The sequence below is a fragment of the Chelonia mydas genome, chromosome 4 (assembly GCF_015237465.2).
Source record: "Chelonia mydas isolate rCheMyd1 chromosome 4, rCheMyd1.pri.v2, whole genome shotgun sequence".
NCBI lineage: Eukaryota > Metazoa > Chordata > Testudines > Cheloniidae > Chelonia > Chelonia mydas.
Window position 1 is genome coordinate 18,991,347 of NC_057852.1, and position 17,706 is coordinate 19,009,052.

A 17,706-nucleotide genomic window follows, 5' to 3' on the forward strand; every position below is an offset into this window, starting at 1 on the left:
ACCATCTCTGTCCATCCTGGCTAAAAGCCATTGATGGACCTATTAGGGTATACAGGAGCACAATGCCAAGTTGCTACATGAAACATCTCACCAGCCAGTTGCAAAACCAAACATTAGAGAAAGATTTGAGACTGTCCCTCTATGTGAAGGATGTAGTCTCCATGCTACAAAATATTTCATAGTAAGAACAGTCTAGCAAGTGATTAAAACACAGGCTCATGACATATGGGTTGTATTCCCATCTCTTCTACAGACTCGTGAGTGGCTTTGGGCAAGTCATTTAACTTCTGTGCCTTTGTTCCCCAACTGTGATATTGGAATAGTCTCTAGTTATCTTTCCAGGTGTGTCAAGATGTTTAATTTGTTAGTGAGTATAATCATTGTCAGATCCTCAGAAGGTGAGAGAGGGCAAAGTAATATTATTGTAAAGGAAAAACTCTTATCTGGCCCCACATTTAGCTTTTGTAAAAGCAAGATGTTACAAACCGAACAGAATTATTTCCGTAGACTTTTTAAATTCCATTAGAAATGGTTCAGTTGCTTAGATTTATTTTTTAAATAAACTGTTCTTAAAACAAAAATCCAGCAGCACCAAGAATATGAAAAATCAACTAAACGAAAATGACTTCAACTTCATTGGCCAATCTATAGAAATGCAAAGAACAAAGAGCATTACAGCAAAGTAAACTGGATTTACTGGTAATTTAAAGTATTATCATTAATGTAGGTAAAGACATTTTGTATACAACATTATTTTGAAGTTGACAGTATCAATTCAATTTGTTATGACAACTGAGCTTGGCCAAAAGTTATGGAAAAGCAGTGAATTACAAAACAAAAGTTTACTCAGTGATTGTTATTGTTATTAGGATATAGATATTCAGGCCTGTCTGCAAAGGTCTATACTTTAAGAATTTAGGTGTATTATCATCACTTAGCTAGTTATAGAGGTATAAAAGAAAGAATCAAAATCACTGTCTGCCCGTGTAAGGGCCCTCTTTTACTGTGACAGTCTGAGACCCTGTTCTTAGGCTAAGGCCTTTGGCTAAGCAGCAGGAGCAGCCAAAAGCTGGGAAGTGTATGGTCACATCCTTACATTCCAAACTAGTCACATTGAAATAAGGTGCTATTTGGCTGTTAGGAATACAATCCTGTCCTGATAATGCCCATCACCTCCAGAGAAAGGGAAGAGCCTAGAAGATATAAAGGAAACTTAGTTTGACAGCATCCTGTCTGGCAAGAAGAAAAGGAGTACTTGTGGCACCTTAGAGACTAACATGAGCTGTAGCTCACGAAAGCTTATGCTCAAATAAATTTGTTAGTCTCTAAGGTGCCACAAGTACTCCTTTTCTTTTTGCGGATACAGACTAACAGGGCTGCTACTCTGACACCTGTCTGGCAAGAACTCATTTATCAATAGCTGAGGTGTGAATTCCTCATTTCTTTGTTGTTCTATCACTTTAGTCCCCATTTCCTTATTGTTTGTCTGTGTAATCTCTGTCTGGTTCTGTGATTGTTTCTGGCTGCTGTATAATTAATTTTGCTGGATGTAAGCTAATTAAGGTGGTGGGATATAATTGGTTAGATAATCATATTACAATATGTTAGAATTGGTTAATTAAATTTCAGTAAAACGATTTGTTAAGGTATGGCTAAGCAGAACAAGTTTTACTATATAGTCTGCAGTCAATCAGGAAATAAGGGGGGGAATGGGAACAGGGAATGGGGGTGGGGGAATTGGAATCATGTTTTGCTAAGGGGGGGAAATGGGAACAGGGACACAGGCAAGGCTCTGTGGTGTCAGAGTTGGGAAGGGGGACACTGAGGAAGGAAACTGGAATCATGCTTGCGAGACACTGAGGAAGGAAACTTGAATCATGCTTGCTGGAAGTTCACCCCAATAAACATTGAATTGTTTGCACCTTCGGACTTCAGGTATTGTTGCTCTCTGTTCATGCGAGAAGGACCAGGGCAGTGAGCGGGTGAAGGAATAAGTCCCTAACAGTTATACCTGGCTAGCAAATTAGGGTTGCATCACTTGCTGAAGAGGTTTAAATGGGTTAGAATTTTACCTATGAAGCATTCTACATCTGGATACAAAGAAGCACAGACCCAAAATTGTGAACTGGTCATTGATTTCCATTTAGAGAAGAAGAGTTCAATTACCCTACAAATCGTCTTTGGCACATATTATTTAATATGAAACCTTTCAGTTATGAAGGTTACCTGTTGGGGTGTATCAGATGAGATACTGTAGGTAAAATTTAATACAAATATTTTTTCTCACTCTTTATGATTCTGAAAGTGTCAAACTGCTGGTTCCTTCCCAGTATGTCAGTTTTTGAAATATACAAAATATCATTAGAAGAAACAAGTTCAATATGAAAAAAGTACATCACTCCTACCTGTGTTTTATTACTGCTCTGCCAAAGCCATCAGAAATACAGGAGCCAGACACAGTTCTGTAACCTTGCTGTTCTGCCATACCCAAGTTGGCAACTACTAGAGGAACTTTCTGAAAAAGACTTTTTAAAAAAAGCAAGAACATAATAATTTTATCATTGTAAGTTTTAGAAGTAGTAGTGTATCTGTGAAAGATCATCTTTATTATAAAAATATATGATACAGGTGCAGAATTCCATTTTATTAATTCTCATAGAGGAATAAACTTCAGTCCCAGACAAATTGGTTGGAACTATAGTAAAGAACAGAATTATTAGACACAGAGAAACACAATATGTTGGGGAAGAGTCAACATGGGTGAGGCATGGTCTCCCTTTACAAAAGCCATCTATTAGAATTCTTTGAGATGGTCAACAAACGTGGACAAGGGTGATCCAATGGATATAGTGTACTTAGACTTTCAGAAAGCCTTTGACAAGATCCCTCGACAAAGGCTCTTAAGCAAAATAAGCAGTCATGGGATAAGAGGGATGATCCTCTCATGGATCAGTAACTGGTTAAAAGAGGAAACAAAGGGTGGGAATAAATGGTCAGTTTTCTTAGTGGATCAGGTAGTGAAACTAACTTTGTTGAGCCACAAATGAAGCACGCCCAGAAGATCTGAGACTCTCTTAGGTGACTCTCGTATAGATTTTTCCCCCTTGGGGGAGACACCAGCTGCTCTGAGTAAAAAGCCTACTTGATGAAGATGTTCACTTTCAGTTTTCTCTAAAGCTCACTGTAGTCAACGAAAAGACTGCCATTGACTTCAATGGGCTTTGAAGCAGGCCCCAAATGCTAAAATTATGTACCCTATAATTGGAAAGCATGGCCCTACCCCCATCACAATAAGTTTATCATGAACTATTACTCAATGTTTTAAATACTGGAAATGACATTGGTTTCTGTATTTTGGCTCTGATCCTGTAAGTTGTTCCGCAAGGGGAAATTCTTTGTAAAGCCCTACTGAAGTTGGGCTCTACATGGCTGACGGCATACATAGCTTACAGGATCTGGCTCTTTGTCATGACATCTCAAATTTAACACATGGGTCAAAAGTCCAGTTAAAGTCACATTTCCACAAGTTTTCCCATGTTTAAGGTTACGTTATTATTTTTAAATGTTTTTGAGTATGTAAAATACCAAAAAGAGAATTCATATGTTTCCTTAGGTAATTTACTGTTTTTTTTTTACTTGAATCTGGTTATTGAAAAAGGTATTTTTAAAGATTAGTTTACTTATTTGTACTATTTAAATTTACACTTATTTTTTGGACAATGAATCAAAATATTTCAGTTAGTTTTGAGGCATTTTTACTTTTAGGTTCTGATGTGTTAACTGTAGTGTTTGTTTACATCTAAACATTCCCCCTCATTGTATAAAAGCCACACTGTATTCAACTGAAATGTTAAAAAGCCATGAAGACATTTGTATTAGAGATATAGTGTAAAATTAGATTTGGTTCAAAAGCTAGGTTTTGTAAAACCAGGCTTCCACATTTAGTCTCAGGCAGGAACACAGACAAAATCTAGGTAATTAGAAGACTGATGTTTTTATTTAAATTTATTTAAATGGAGACATCATTTTTAAACACATGACCTACAACATTTGCAACTCACATATGCAGCACTGAGATAGCTTATGATACCGTACCTTGCAAGTGAAACAGATTAGAAACTGATTAATCTACTTTCATTGTCCAAGCTGAAATGTAAAATCATACTAATTAAACAGCAAAAACCAAAATATTTGTTTCTTTCAGGTATAATATTTTAAAGTGTCATTTGCAATACAAGAAAAAAAAGCTGTCATTCAGAACTGAGGCACTCCCTTTAATTTTAGGTTTTGTAAAACTTAAGTTTCAGGACAAAGCTACCTGGCAATGTCTCTCAAGGTTAATTTATACCTTTTTAAATTGGATTTTGGTTAGGACAGCATGGCATCAATTGGTTTGCAAAGAAATCAAGGGAACTCTTTAAACACAAGCAAGAGAGTCTTAAAAATTGAATGATGATTGGTTATGACAATCTGTTTCTAAGCGCTAGCAGGGAAAAGATGCAAAGGAATCAAATGTAAACCATTTCCAGTGTGAGCATGGTTTGTTTCTTATTCATTCTGGGATAAGTGACTTCCATTCTCCTTCAGATCCATATACTTCATGTGATGTTCAAATGGTTGATCTACTGTCAACTGGCTGGATCATGCTTCTTTTACCTTCACCTTTTAACATCATCCACTTATTGCAATGAAGGTTTGGTCAACACAATTGACAGTAGCAAAGCTTTGTTTGTGAAAGATGACCCATAAAAGTGGGGAAAATTGCCTCCTCCTCTTTTCTATTCTTATCATGCAGAAAGGTGGCCTGAAAGTTTTGTTATTTTTAATATTTTTTTACATTGGAAATTAAGTTGCCTACTCCGTTTTTTCCTGAAAGGCTGTGAGTAGGATTCTGACATCACAGGTATCAAGAAAGGAAAGCTCACTGAAAGGGGAAGTGATTCTTATTTAATTCAATTTTAAGCATTCTGAATTTGTGTTTTAAAATAAATGCCAAAATTAATATTTGGAAAAAGATCTTCATCAAAGACTGAACATCCAGCCTCTTAATTAATGACGAAGAAGTCTCCCAAATCCATTCCTCGGGGGGCCTCCAATGAAATCTCAAAATATGGAAGATAAGACCTGATGTTCCTGATATTTTTAAAGATAAAAAAGAAAAATCAGCCTCTTTATAGATTATAAAACATCAAAAAAGTCCCAAAATAATTTCCACCCTGTGCCAATTACCTTTAAAAAAGGGGAGACAGGCCAATTTGTAATTCAAATAGATAAACAAAACCAACACAAGCGTTCTTAAAAAAAATTGAGTTAATTTACTAATGAAATAGTTTTGTGAACTACTGTATTAAGCCAGCTTTTTGAATTTACTTAAACTGCTGTTTATGTTGTTGATGAATGAAGCCATAAGACCAATTTAGAGAGATTGTTGTACTGCTGTTGTATCAAATTGCAACATTTATAAAAAGTGCCAAGAAATAAGATGTCAAAATGTAATGAAAGATAACAGGAAAATTCAACATAATATGTACTAGGAAAAATTTGGTAGGCATTGACATGACAGCTTGAACAAGCTAGATACAAAACACCCAGATTAGAGCTGGGTAGAAAACAGAGTATCTGTCCGGCAGGAAACCGAGTTTGAGATTTTGGTCCGAATCAGAATAAAATGTCCTTTCCTGTGGAAGGGAATATCCCAATATGGGAACATACCAGTGCCACTGCTGCCTGTCTTTCCTGTCAACCAGCCTTGCTGCTGGTGGAGGAAAACCCCCAGACTGATGACAGGAAGGCACCCCAAGATCCAGGCAGCCTGGTCTGGGATTCCTGGCTGTCAAGTTCTCCAGGTGAGGCAGGCCACCTGGAGAGCTGACGTGAAGCAGGGGAACCCTGGGAGCCTGGAAACTAGGGATGCAGATGAGCTTGTGAAACAGGGCTCCCAGCCAGCCTCCCAGGCAAGCTGCAAAGGAGATGGTGCTTCTGAGGAGCCAGGAGCCTGAGAACCAGGGCTGCCAAGAAGTCAGATGGACAAAATGGCAGAACCCGGCAGGTTGCCAGGCAGGGTTCCGTCGCATCGGAAACCTGCCTGGTTTCCATCAGAATTTTGACAAAATATACACATTCCCACAGAACAACTAATTGGCATTTTCCAAAAATGTTCTGTCAGAAAACTTATGACCCACTCTAATGTAGATAGTTGCTTCTGGTAAGGACTTGAGTTCCCAGATTGTCTAAAAAGAATTGCTAATACTTTAAAGAGCTTGGTGGTTAATTTGATACAAATTAAGAGCGATAATATCAATACAGGAACTGGCATATGTTGTTCTTTGCCTATGCCAGGTGAACTTTGTCAGAGGCTAAGAACAGTCATTGCTAAAGATTTCTCTACATCTGCTATAACACTCCTCAAAAAAACAAACAAAAAAACATACGATGACAGAACATAAAGACTTACAAGATCACTTAATTATATCTTGGGCTGCAAATACAGCTCGGAAAACTTGGAGCTGAGAAAACCAAGGGTTGGGGTCAGAGTGTTCAAATGAAAGAAACTAGAGAGAGAAAAATGTACAGAAAGACGTCCATCCAAATTACAAGGGAGAGGGGAGGATCTATCAGTATAAAGAATCATTTCTAAATCTGTTTTGCTAACTTTGTCTAGTTTACTTGAAGATTGTTTTCATGAAGAAAATCAACAGGTTTCCTAAGTGAATCAGTCAATGTTGGCATTAAAAATAGTAATTTTGGTGAGAAGTACTAGAAAAATGAATAGCATAAGGAAAGTCACAGCATATCTATCATACATCCCTGTGTCCTACTAGAATTAGAGAGAACAACAACCGAGTGGTACTTACCCCTCTTGTGGTCTGTGCAAAGCATGTTCCAATCTGTAAGTGGAACAGCTTTCTGTAGTTACACTGGAAGTTAGTAACAGAAAGACAAGACCCTGATTTGATAAGTATGACTGTAAATTTCTGTGAAGAAGTCTCTCTCGAAATGTCATTGTCTGGTCTGTATTACGTCTGAATTTGTACCAGCCTATCACATTCTGGGTAGGAAAAAAAAAAGATTTATCTAATCAGTGTTACCATTCCCTAGAATTACACAACCATATAACAAAACACACACGTGTGAAAAAGTCAGAAGAGGGGTCAGCCCTGAACTGAATTGGAATTCTTTAAGATCGTAGACCCTGATTCAGCAAACAGGCTTGACTTTAAACACACAAGTAGTACCATCCCTATTCAGCAAATCACTTAAACACAAGTAGTTCCATTAGAACTACCCCGCTTATACGTTCTACTGAGTTGAGGCCTTACTGAAAACATTTCATACCCCTCACATGCTGAGAATATAAATCTATCAAAACTGGTTCGCTTTCAAAGCTTATGCCCAAACCATTAAGCTTACTCCAAATTTGGCCCTGTACCAGTACACCTCCCCATCCGACTGCAGTGTCATCCTGTTTATATATTCTGTTCTGAAGCAAGGGCGTTTGATGAAAAATAAACTATTTGTATTTTAAGTGAGACAAGAGGATGTCACTCTGATTCAGTAAATGAAAGGGCAAACTCCTCCAATGCATGTACTAAAATTCCAATAAACTGAAATCCAACTATCTGTGTTTCAAATGAACTGTTTGAACTGAAGAACACTTCTTTGATCCAAATACAGAAGAGGCCATATGATCTCACTGCAACATTTAAATGGTTCACTTGGGAGATGAGAAAAAAAAAAAATCCAACAGCAGCACAGAAGAGGGAATAAGTATTCCCCTAAATAAAAAAGAAAAAAAAAAAAGGATTGCTTTGTGAGGACCAGATTTCAGTACAGTTTAGACTTTTGTCATGGGCTGAAAAGACGACAAAAGGGAATAAGTACCTAAAGTGAAATTATGGAATGAAACATAACTAAAATATGAATCAACATAGCAATTACACTGAGTCAGCACAATACCCTGCATAAAACCCCAGAGTATGGATTATTTTTAAAAATAAAATACCTTTTTGCAACCTGATAATATTTTCTTCAATTCAGGCTCATTCAGTTCACCCGCAGAGTTATAAAAGCTAGAAGAGATCATAAGAAGGATCAGAGAATAAAAGGTTACATTCCAAAATAAATACTTCTTAAAATAATCTAGCAGCCACCTCATTTCAATCTGATCCAATGTTATTAAAACAAAGTCTAGTGGGAAACACCTTCCCAGTACATCCTGATTTTCTTGTTTACACCTAACAATAATAAAAAAAAATTAGGCCTGTCTGAAAGTGATATTGAAATAATGGCATCCGTTATTCACATTCTAAATACAGATACAGGCCCCAATTTAGCAAAGCATTTAAGAACAGTGTGACCAAAAGCACCCCACATTCACACCACACACACTAGTGTAATAATTTTTGTGCAACATATGCCTTTTTAGGTATCATTTAAAAACTAACACCACACTGATAATCAATACTCTTGTGTAATATTTATATGAAATGCGTATTAACAATTATGAACATAAGATGAAATTATTACTATAATGTGTTTACCAGACAACTCTGGGGAGTGGGTAAACTGGTTTCTCAAAGACAAAGGACAAGCTGATGCCTCTAGCCAGGTATCATCAAAGTTGATTGGCAATCACCTGTCAAGTGGCAAAGAATGGGGGCAGGAACAGATGGATCTGCATTTTAGCAAACAGCAGCATAGAATCTCTTTCACAATGAGACACCATATCTCCATCCTTACAGCTAGAATGAACTTTATCTCGGGGTAACCCTCAGGGAAATGCATTTCAAAGGGTGAGTGGACTATAAAAGTGAGATGCAAAAACACAGCAAGGGTTCTCTCCCTTTCTCTCTTTCACCTAAGACGACAAAGAAACCAGTCCTTTGACTTTGGGAGAGTTCCTGACCTGAGAATTTGGTCAGCAATTAAGGATTTTACCTTGAGCCAAGGCTAGCTGGTTAAGTTTTAGCTACTAGAAAGTGTTTTATCTTTATTTCTCTTGTGACCATTTCTGACTTTACTTGTACTCACTTAAAATCTCTCTTAGTAGTTAAATAAACTTGATGCAGCACATCCCTAAGCCCATACCACTTCCAGGCCAATGGGGGCTGTGGGAACTGCAAACCACAGCCAGTGGGAACTGCAAACCACAGCCAGTGGGAGCTGCGATCGGCCGAACCTGCGGACACTGCAGGTAAACAAATCATTCCAGCCCGCCAGTGGATTTCCCTGATGGGCTGCGTGCCAAAGGTTGCGGATCCCTGTTTTAATCAATACTAACCTAGTGTTGTGTTTAAACTGAACTGTTTTGGTAACTCCAATTAAAATAACAAACTGTTGCATATTGACTCCTTACAGTGCCAGTGGACCTCTGATATCTGAACTGCCCAGGAGAGGGCTGGATAGTGCAAATCACATGTTTTGGGGAAAATTTGTGACTGGGAGTGTGTTGAGGTCACAATAGCTGGTGGAAGCCAGAGTGTGACTTCAGTGTTGCTAACAGGCTGCTGGGGTCAGAGCTATAGCTATATGCAGACACTCAGTGTGTGACCTGCGTGCTATTAGGCTGTTTGTAAGCATTCCAGGTTTGGAGCTACAACAGCAAAGCATTGTGAGGCACCCAGGGTTACAGGGACTGCACCCAAAATGTGACACACAGGTTTAAATATTTAAATGGAATAAGGATGGATTTATTACATGCTTAAGGGCTTTCCTGAACCATGGCCACAGAAAGTCAGTAATGGTGTGGTGTGGCGTGGATTGAAGGTTTTAGCAACATGAGTTTGGACTGGGTGTATTGAGTGATGTGGGCTCATCTACATTTTTCTACAGCATTCATCCTGGTATATGAATACCTGTAATAATCCCAAATGAATGCCAATAAAACCTTTATACTACCATTGTGATGTATTCTGTATTGGCCACATCATTTTTATTATAAAACATTTTAAATGTTTGAGGGTTATAACATTTTTTTATTGGGACTATTTTTCGTATCCCTTTGCCTGTGAACCTTGCTACTGCGAGTTCAACTGTACATGCCATGGAGAAACAAAAAAAATGACCTAAAATAGATTCTGTATACATCACATTTAATGCCAGTTATCTAAGGATCTTCTACAACTAGAAGCAAATGAAGTGTAGCTCACTGATAAGTTGACATCCTTTCCTATAGTATAAAGCTTTAATGCTTTCACTTCTATCCCTGATGGGTCATAAGATATCCAACCTTAAAGTGTTACTACCTCGAGCCAGTGTAATTCTGGGGGGAAATTATACACCTGTGGGAAGAAGTTGCTTTTTGTTTTTAAATGAAGCTATTTTTAATGTTAGAGTGAGTCTCAGGAAGATTACATAGTGCGCACAGTGCAGACCGTGGTTCTACAGTTCATAACACACGTGGTATACAGTATATATATTTATACATGCACACATTATACATCTAATAAAAAGTACTTAAAACTAATACAATATTGTACCAAATGGATACATAGGCATTTCGTATCTGTGTCATTTGGAGAAGCTGATACGTCATTCACCACTAGCTATGTTATTTCTTCATCCATAGGACGTGAGCTTAACTGATGTAGAAACCCGTCATTTAATTTTGTACATGTTTAGTCAATGATACTAACCTGAAAAGCTGATAGCATGGAATATGTTTTTGAATATCTGAAAGAAAAACAATATATTACTCTGGCTCCACGTACTCAGCACTCTCATTCTTCTGCAGACTATATTTATAGCCATACCCTCCTGAGAAGTAAAAATTTTATCAAGGGACCTTTAAAACTTTAAAACAAACACTAAACTCCAATATCGACTCACATTGGGTCAGGAAATAAAATAGTAAGTCTTTAAAAATAATCCTGTGGTTTTTCAAGACTACAGGGAAACCATCTACATGTTTAGGTATGTTTTTCAATAAACTATTTTTTCCCCCTTGTGCTTTGCCAAGCAAGAATCATGGCTAGTTTTTCCCATTTTGTTCTCTTCATTTTTTGAGAACAAGAATAAAAATAAAACATACACTTAATCAAACTGCCTTGTATTTTTCAGTTAAGGCCCAGATCCATCGAGCATAAGAATATGTACCTAATACCAATTAACTGTAATGTTCTTTCTAGTTTTGCACTCAGCATCAGAATTATTCTTACAGTTAAACTTTTATGCAAGAATATAGTTGTTTCATAAATGAAAGTTATTGTTTGTATTTCTATAGTGCTCACAATAATCTAGATGTTTTCAAATATATAATTCAGTCCAAAGTGACTCTCCTGGTTTTCAACATCCTGCATGGAATTGATCCTGGTTATGTAAGAGAGAGTCTCTCTTGGACTACAGCTGTGTTCCAATGAAGCACTAGAGCTGTTGGCCACTGGGGTCGGTTCATTACTATAGGATGCAGAACCTTCACAGGAGCTGGATCAAGAATATTGAACTCACTACGAGAAGAAATAAGGACAACTAACCTCTTAACATTCAGAGCTAAATGCAAAACCCTCTTCTTTGCCCAAATCCTCCCACAGTAGTACTCATTACAGAGGGGAGTATTAGGTCTTACAACAGCACTCACTTTTATAACATTATGTTCAAGTGATTTTTTTCACAGGGTCAGCTTCTTTTATGTTCATTTTTTCTTCTCAAAGGTTCATATAAAATATAAGACGACTTCCCAGCACTTAATACCTCCACAGAAATTTGTTTTTAAATAAACTTCAAGTTGGAAATATCTGAAAGCCTGCTTGATAATAGAACCTGAAGAAGAGCTCTGTGTAAGCTCAAAAGCTTGTCTCTCTCACCAACAGAAGTTGCTCCAATAAAAGATTACCTCACCCACCTGGTCTCTCTGATAATAAAACAGTCTTTGACACGTAAGCACGTTTCATCTTCGAGGCACTTAAGTATTAATGAATTAATCCTCACAGCACCTTCTGAGAAAAGCAAATAGCATACCTATTTTACGGATGGAAAAAAGGACCCAAAGTCAACCTGGTCTAAATGAGCTGAACTTCATGGAATTCAAAACCGTGCCAGATTTCATCAGGATTGAATTTGGTCCAAAAGAGGTTAGGTGACTTACTCAAGGCAACAGAAGGAGTCAGAGGCAGAATCTGTTTTTAATGTGACTTCTTGGTACAGAAGATGTATTCAAGAAAATATAAACTCATACTTTTGTTTCCATATATCTAGAACTATTAGATAAAATATTTTGTTACATTCATATTTTCGTAAAAATTTCAAAACGTTAAAGAAGATGAAATATGAAAGATTATCTTACAAAATGATAAATACCACATTTAAATACAGCACTGTGATAAGATTCAGTAGTCTTTGTTGCCAGTCTGAGGCCCAGATTCAGTAAGGTACTTAAGCATATGCACTGTCCCACTGAAATCAAGAGTAGACTCACCAATTGTATAAACAACTTCAACATCATCCATCTGAGAGTCAGTAATGCTGTTCTTGGCTTCACCTTTCACTTCTCCAAGGAGGAAGCCTTCCTTTGTAAGGGGAGCAAACAGAGGAAAAATATATTAGAAATAATTAGGGCTCTCAATTAATCACAATTAATGCACGCGATTAACTAAAAAAAACTAATCACAATTAAAATAATTAATCGTGATTAATCGCAGTTTTAATTGCACTGTTAAACAACACAGAAAACCAATTGAAATTTATTAAATATTTTGGATGTTTTTCTACATTTTCATATATATATTGTATTCTGTGTTGTAACTGAAATCAGTGTATATTATTTTTATTACAAATATTTGCACTGTAAAAATGATAAACAAAAGAAATAGTTTTTTCAATTTACCTCGTACAAGTACTGTAGTGCAATTTCTTTGTCGTGAAAGTGCAACTTACAACTGTAGATTTTTTTTTGTGACTCAAAAACAAAACAATGTAAAACTTCAGAGCCTACAAGTCCACTCAGTCCTACTTCTTGTTCAGCCAATTGCTAAGACAAACAATTTTGTTTACATTTACAGGAGATAATGCTGCCCTCTTCTTATTTACAATATTACCAGAAAGTGAGAACAGGAATTTGCACAGCACTTTTGTAGCTGGCATTGTAAGGTATTTACGTGCCAGATACGCTAAACATTTGCATGCCCCTTCATGCTTCGGCCACCATTCCAGAGGATATGCTTCCATGCTGATGACATTCGTTAAAAAAACAATGCATTAATTAAATTTGTGACTGAACTCCTTGGGGTAGAATTGTACATCCCGTGCTCTGTTTTATCCACATTCTGCCATATATTTCATGTTATAGCAGCCTTGGATGATGACCCAGTACACGTTATTCATTTTAAGAACATTTTCACTGCAGATTCACAAGAAAACGCAAAGAAGGTGCCACTGTGAGATTTCTAAAGATAGCCCCAGCACTGGATCCAAGGTTTAAGAATCTGAAGTGCTTTCCAAAATCTGAGAGGGATGAGGTGTGGAGCATGCTTTCAGAAGTCTTAAAAGAGCAACACTCCACTGCGGAAACTACAGAACTCGAACCACCAAACAAGAAAATCAACCTTCTGCTGGTGGCATCTGACTCAGATAATGAAAACGAACATGCGTCAGTCCACAACAATGCGGACCGTTATTGAGCAGAACCCGTCGTCAGCATGGATGCATGTGCCCTGGAATGGTGGCTGAAGCATTAAGGGACATATGAATCTTTAGCGCATCTGGTACGTAAATATCTTGCGACATCTGCTACAACAGTGCCACGAGAACGCCTGTTCTCACTTTCAGGTGACGTTGTAAACAAGAAGCGGGCAGCATTATCTCCTGCATATGTTTGTTTGAGCGATTGACTGAACAAGAAGTAGGACTGAGTGGACTTGCAGACTCTGAAGTTTTCCATTTTTTGGAAAGTTTTATTTTTGAATGCAGTTTTTCTTTTACATAATTCTAGATTTGTAAATTCAACTTTCATGTTAAAGATTATTGCACTATAGTACTTGTATTAGGTGAACTGGAAAAAAAAATAGTATTTTACAGTGCAAATACTTTTAAGCAAAAATAAATATAAAGTGTGCACTGTACACTTTGTATTCTGTGTTGTAATTGAAATCAATATATATGAAAATGTAGAAAACATCCAAAAATATTTAAATAAATGGTGTTCTATTATTGTTTAATTGCGCGATTAATCACAATTAATTTTTAATCGCTTGACTGCCCTAGAAATAATGCTTTTATTGACAATGTTAAAAAAATCTACACTCCATCATCTGGACAACGAGCTGTGGGAGACAGGAGTTCTAAAATTTACAAAAATAATTTACCAAAGCAAGCATCTTGAACTTTTAGCACTGTCCTTTATTTTGTGTGGCCTGCAATCATTTCCCCATATGATTTACTGCCACAAAAAATAGTGCAGTCAAAGCACAACAGAAAAGCCCACAAGTGGTGAAGCAAAATGACTCTCCCCAAATGCTTACGCTACTTCTCCCTAAGTTCAGCAACAGCATATAGGAAGGAGAGACAGCAGGAATAAAAGATAAAATAGCAAAAAAGGAAACATTTCACAAGAATAAAAAACTATAAAGGTGTGGGATGGATGGCATTTTGTTTTTAAATACACAAATATGAGTGAAGAAAAAAATTGGGTGATCTATGTATTCTTTCTTGCTTGCTTTTTACTTCTGTTATGCTTCCTTTTTTAAATAGTTGGAATGGGATGCGGACTTAGTTTTAATGACCACCTGTCAGACTTGGACCTAAAAGTTTGGCCAGCTCTTAACAACTATTCTATAACATACTGAAGTGAGCTGTAACTCACGAAAGCTTATGCACAAATAAATTGGTTAGTCTCTAAGGTGCCACAAGTACTCCTTTTCTTTATGCAGAAGTAAAAAATGCCACTTTTACACCACACAACACAGTGTCGCTGAGTTACAGTTCTGAAAGACATCAACTTCCTGACATTAGTGTCCTTAAATTCTAAACACTAATGTTGCAATAAAAAAGGTTTTAATACAAAAGATTCATTTCTAAAAAGAGTTAAAAACTAGATCAAATGTATGTTGCCAAGATAAAAGTGTGTGTGGATCCTGACATCTACGACTCTAGTTTTAAAATGTAGTTAAAATCATAAATTGCATCAGGCCTGTAAGCAATTTTCCAGTAGCTATAACTTCATTTCCAAACTAATGCCCTGATCTGAAACTACTGTAGATCTGCATGGCCAGATTTGAGCAGAGCCCCACTGAGATCAGTGGAGATCTATATGGGGAGAGGGGTCTGCCAGCATGAAGGAGCTTGCAGGATCAAGGACCAAACTTTTTGTTAAACAAGGCAAAATACACTTATCTTCACTTAGGACCAAGATAATCAAAACCTCTGATATTAAAAACAAATCAAGTTTATCCAAGCACGAAAACAAGAGCCCAGAACATTCCCTAAGACCTGGGCAGAAAAGCATTTCACGTGTCTTTCTACCCAGAAATAAAATACATTTCAGCACAAATGTGTAATTTTGGGGGGGGGGGGGGGGGGAAATGTTGCACTTCTGGAAATAACCCTGATCCTGCAATCACATCCATGTAGTTAGATCTTCAGCCTTCTGCACGGGCACACAAGTCTGCCCATATTGATCAATTTACAGGACCGGAGCCTACCTCTCTTTTATCATTATAACCACATCATCGCTACTACCACCTACGTAAGCGGGGGGCTGCTTTCAAATTGTGGTGACATCTGAAGTGAGGGAGATTTTAAAAAAAGGAGAGTGATGTTGCAAAATACCTCATTGAAACACAGGGAGCAAAACCCTTCCCCTTCACAAAGCAAGAGGTGATTTATTTGTAATCAAAACAGTGCCTAGAAATCAATCCCCAAAGGATCTGCTGCCCCTCTGGCACACCCCTGGCCCTGGGCGGCAGTAGGTCGGGGCACACTTTACACACCGTTATTTACCCTCAGAGGGAGGGGGCCGTGGCGCTTACACGGTAGCCAGCAGGAGAGGGGCTGGAGTGAGCCGGGGAGCATGTAGTGAAAGTGAAACCAGGGGAAGCCACTGACACCCAGCGGCGGCTCCCCCGCCCAGGGAAGACTCGGGGGCAGCGGGTGGGGGGGGGGGGAGGGGAGGGATGTAAACCTACTTCTTAACCTCAAACAACCGCCCCCCTCCCCCAGGCAGACCCGCCTCCCCTCTCCTCCGGGCCCCAGGCGCTCCCCACGGGGCGAAACCTGCCCCCGCCCGCGGGCCACCCCCCCGTGCCATTGTCCCCGCTGGGGCCGGGCCGGGGCGAGGCGGTGCTGGCGGCTCACAGTGTCCGAGTCGGTGTTGAGGTGCTGGAAGGCGAGGGCGCCAAAGACGAAGCCGGAGAGCAGGGCCGAGGTGCTCTCCCCCTCCATGCTCCCCACGGCGGCGGCTGCCGCCTGGGCCTGAGTGGCCGCGGGCCGGAGCAACAATGGCAGCGCTGGGCCGGCGCGTGAGAGACCCCTAGTGCCCAGAGGGGAAATGGCACCCGCCGGCTGGCGCGGGGACGGACACACAGACACACAGCGGGCTCTGCTGGGGGCACGCGTACACACACACACCGCGTTCTGCCGGGGGCGCACGTACACACACACACAGCGGGCTCTGCTGGGGGCACACGTACACACACACACGCACAATGCTCTGCGGGGGGCACACATACACACGGAGCGCTCTGCGGGGGGCACACGTACACACACGCACAATGTTCTGCTGGGGGCACACGTACACACACACACGGAGTGCTCTGCGGGGGGCACACATACACACAGAGCGCTCTGCGGGGGGCACACACACACACAGTGCTCTGTTGGGGGCACACATACACACACACACGGAGCGCTCTGCGGGGGGCACACGTACACACACACACACACAATGCTCTGCTGGGGGCACACATACACACACAGTGCTCTGCTGGGGGCACACACACACGGAGTGCTCTGCGGGGGGCACACACACACACAGTGCTCTGCTGGGGGCACACATACACACAGAGCGCTCTGTGGGGGGGGGCACACGTACACACGCATACCCACACTGTATTCTGCCAGGGGCACATGTACACACACACACACAGAGTGCTTTGTTGGGGGCACACATGCACACCCACACCGCGTTCTACTGGGGGCACATGTACACACACAAAGAGTGCTCTGTTGGGGGCACACAGGCACACCCACACTGCGTTGTACCGGGGCATACACACACACACAGAGTGCTCTGCCAGGGTCACACATACACACACTGCATTCTGCCAGGGGCACACGTACACACCCAGCACTCTGCCCGGGGCACACGTACACACCCACACTGTGTTCTGCTGGTGGCAAATGTACATACCCTCAGCGCGTTCTGCTGGGGGCACATGTACACACACACACACAGGCACAGATCTTGGGCATCCCCACACACACAGCCAGGGGTGCTGGAACAATGTGTATAGTGTGGGTGCTGAGAGCCATTGAGCCAAACTAATCGCTCACTGTGTATAATGGAAACCACCTCAAGCACCCACAGCACCTCTAGTTCTAGCACTTCTGCGCACAGCCCCCTTCTGGGGGCACCCCTCCACACCCAACACACAAGCCCTCTACTGGGGGCACACCCCCAAACACACTCAGAAACCTGTACCATGCTGGGTTGAAATCTCTTAAAAGGCATTTTGGACCAATGATGTGTGGTGTGTAATTGGTTACCTGAGTCACAAG

At 39.9% G+C, this 17,706-nt stretch overlaps 1 protein-coding gene across 2 annotated transcripts in view; it reads right to left on the minus strand.

The window, feature by feature from the left end:
• ABRAXAS1 (abraxas 1, BRCA1 A complex subunit) overlaps positions 1–16,487 on the minus strand; it is a 23,376-nt gene extending 6,889 nt beyond the window's left edge. Inside the window, exons 1-6 of one of the 2 annotated variants that reach the window (XM_037896792.2) lie at positions 16,285–16,487; positions 12,413–12,503; positions 10,635–10,671; positions 8,003–8,069; positions 6,855–7,048; positions 2,406–2,525 (exon numbers count right to left, since the gene is read on the minus strand). In XM_037896792.2, coding sequence (XP_037752720.1) covers positions 2,406–2,525; positions 6,855–7,048; positions 8,003–8,069; positions 10,635–10,671; positions 12,413–12,503; positions 16,285–16,371 — 596 coding nt within the window. In that variant the 5' untranslated portion in view covers positions 16,372–16,487. The remainder of the gene's footprint in view (positions 1–2,405; positions 2,526–6,854; positions 7,049–8,002; positions 8,070–10,634; positions 10,672–12,412; positions 12,504–16,284) is intronic. The other variant, XM_037896793.2, reaches the window with a different exon arrangement.
• Positions 16,488–17,706: the final 1,219 nt, after the last annotated feature.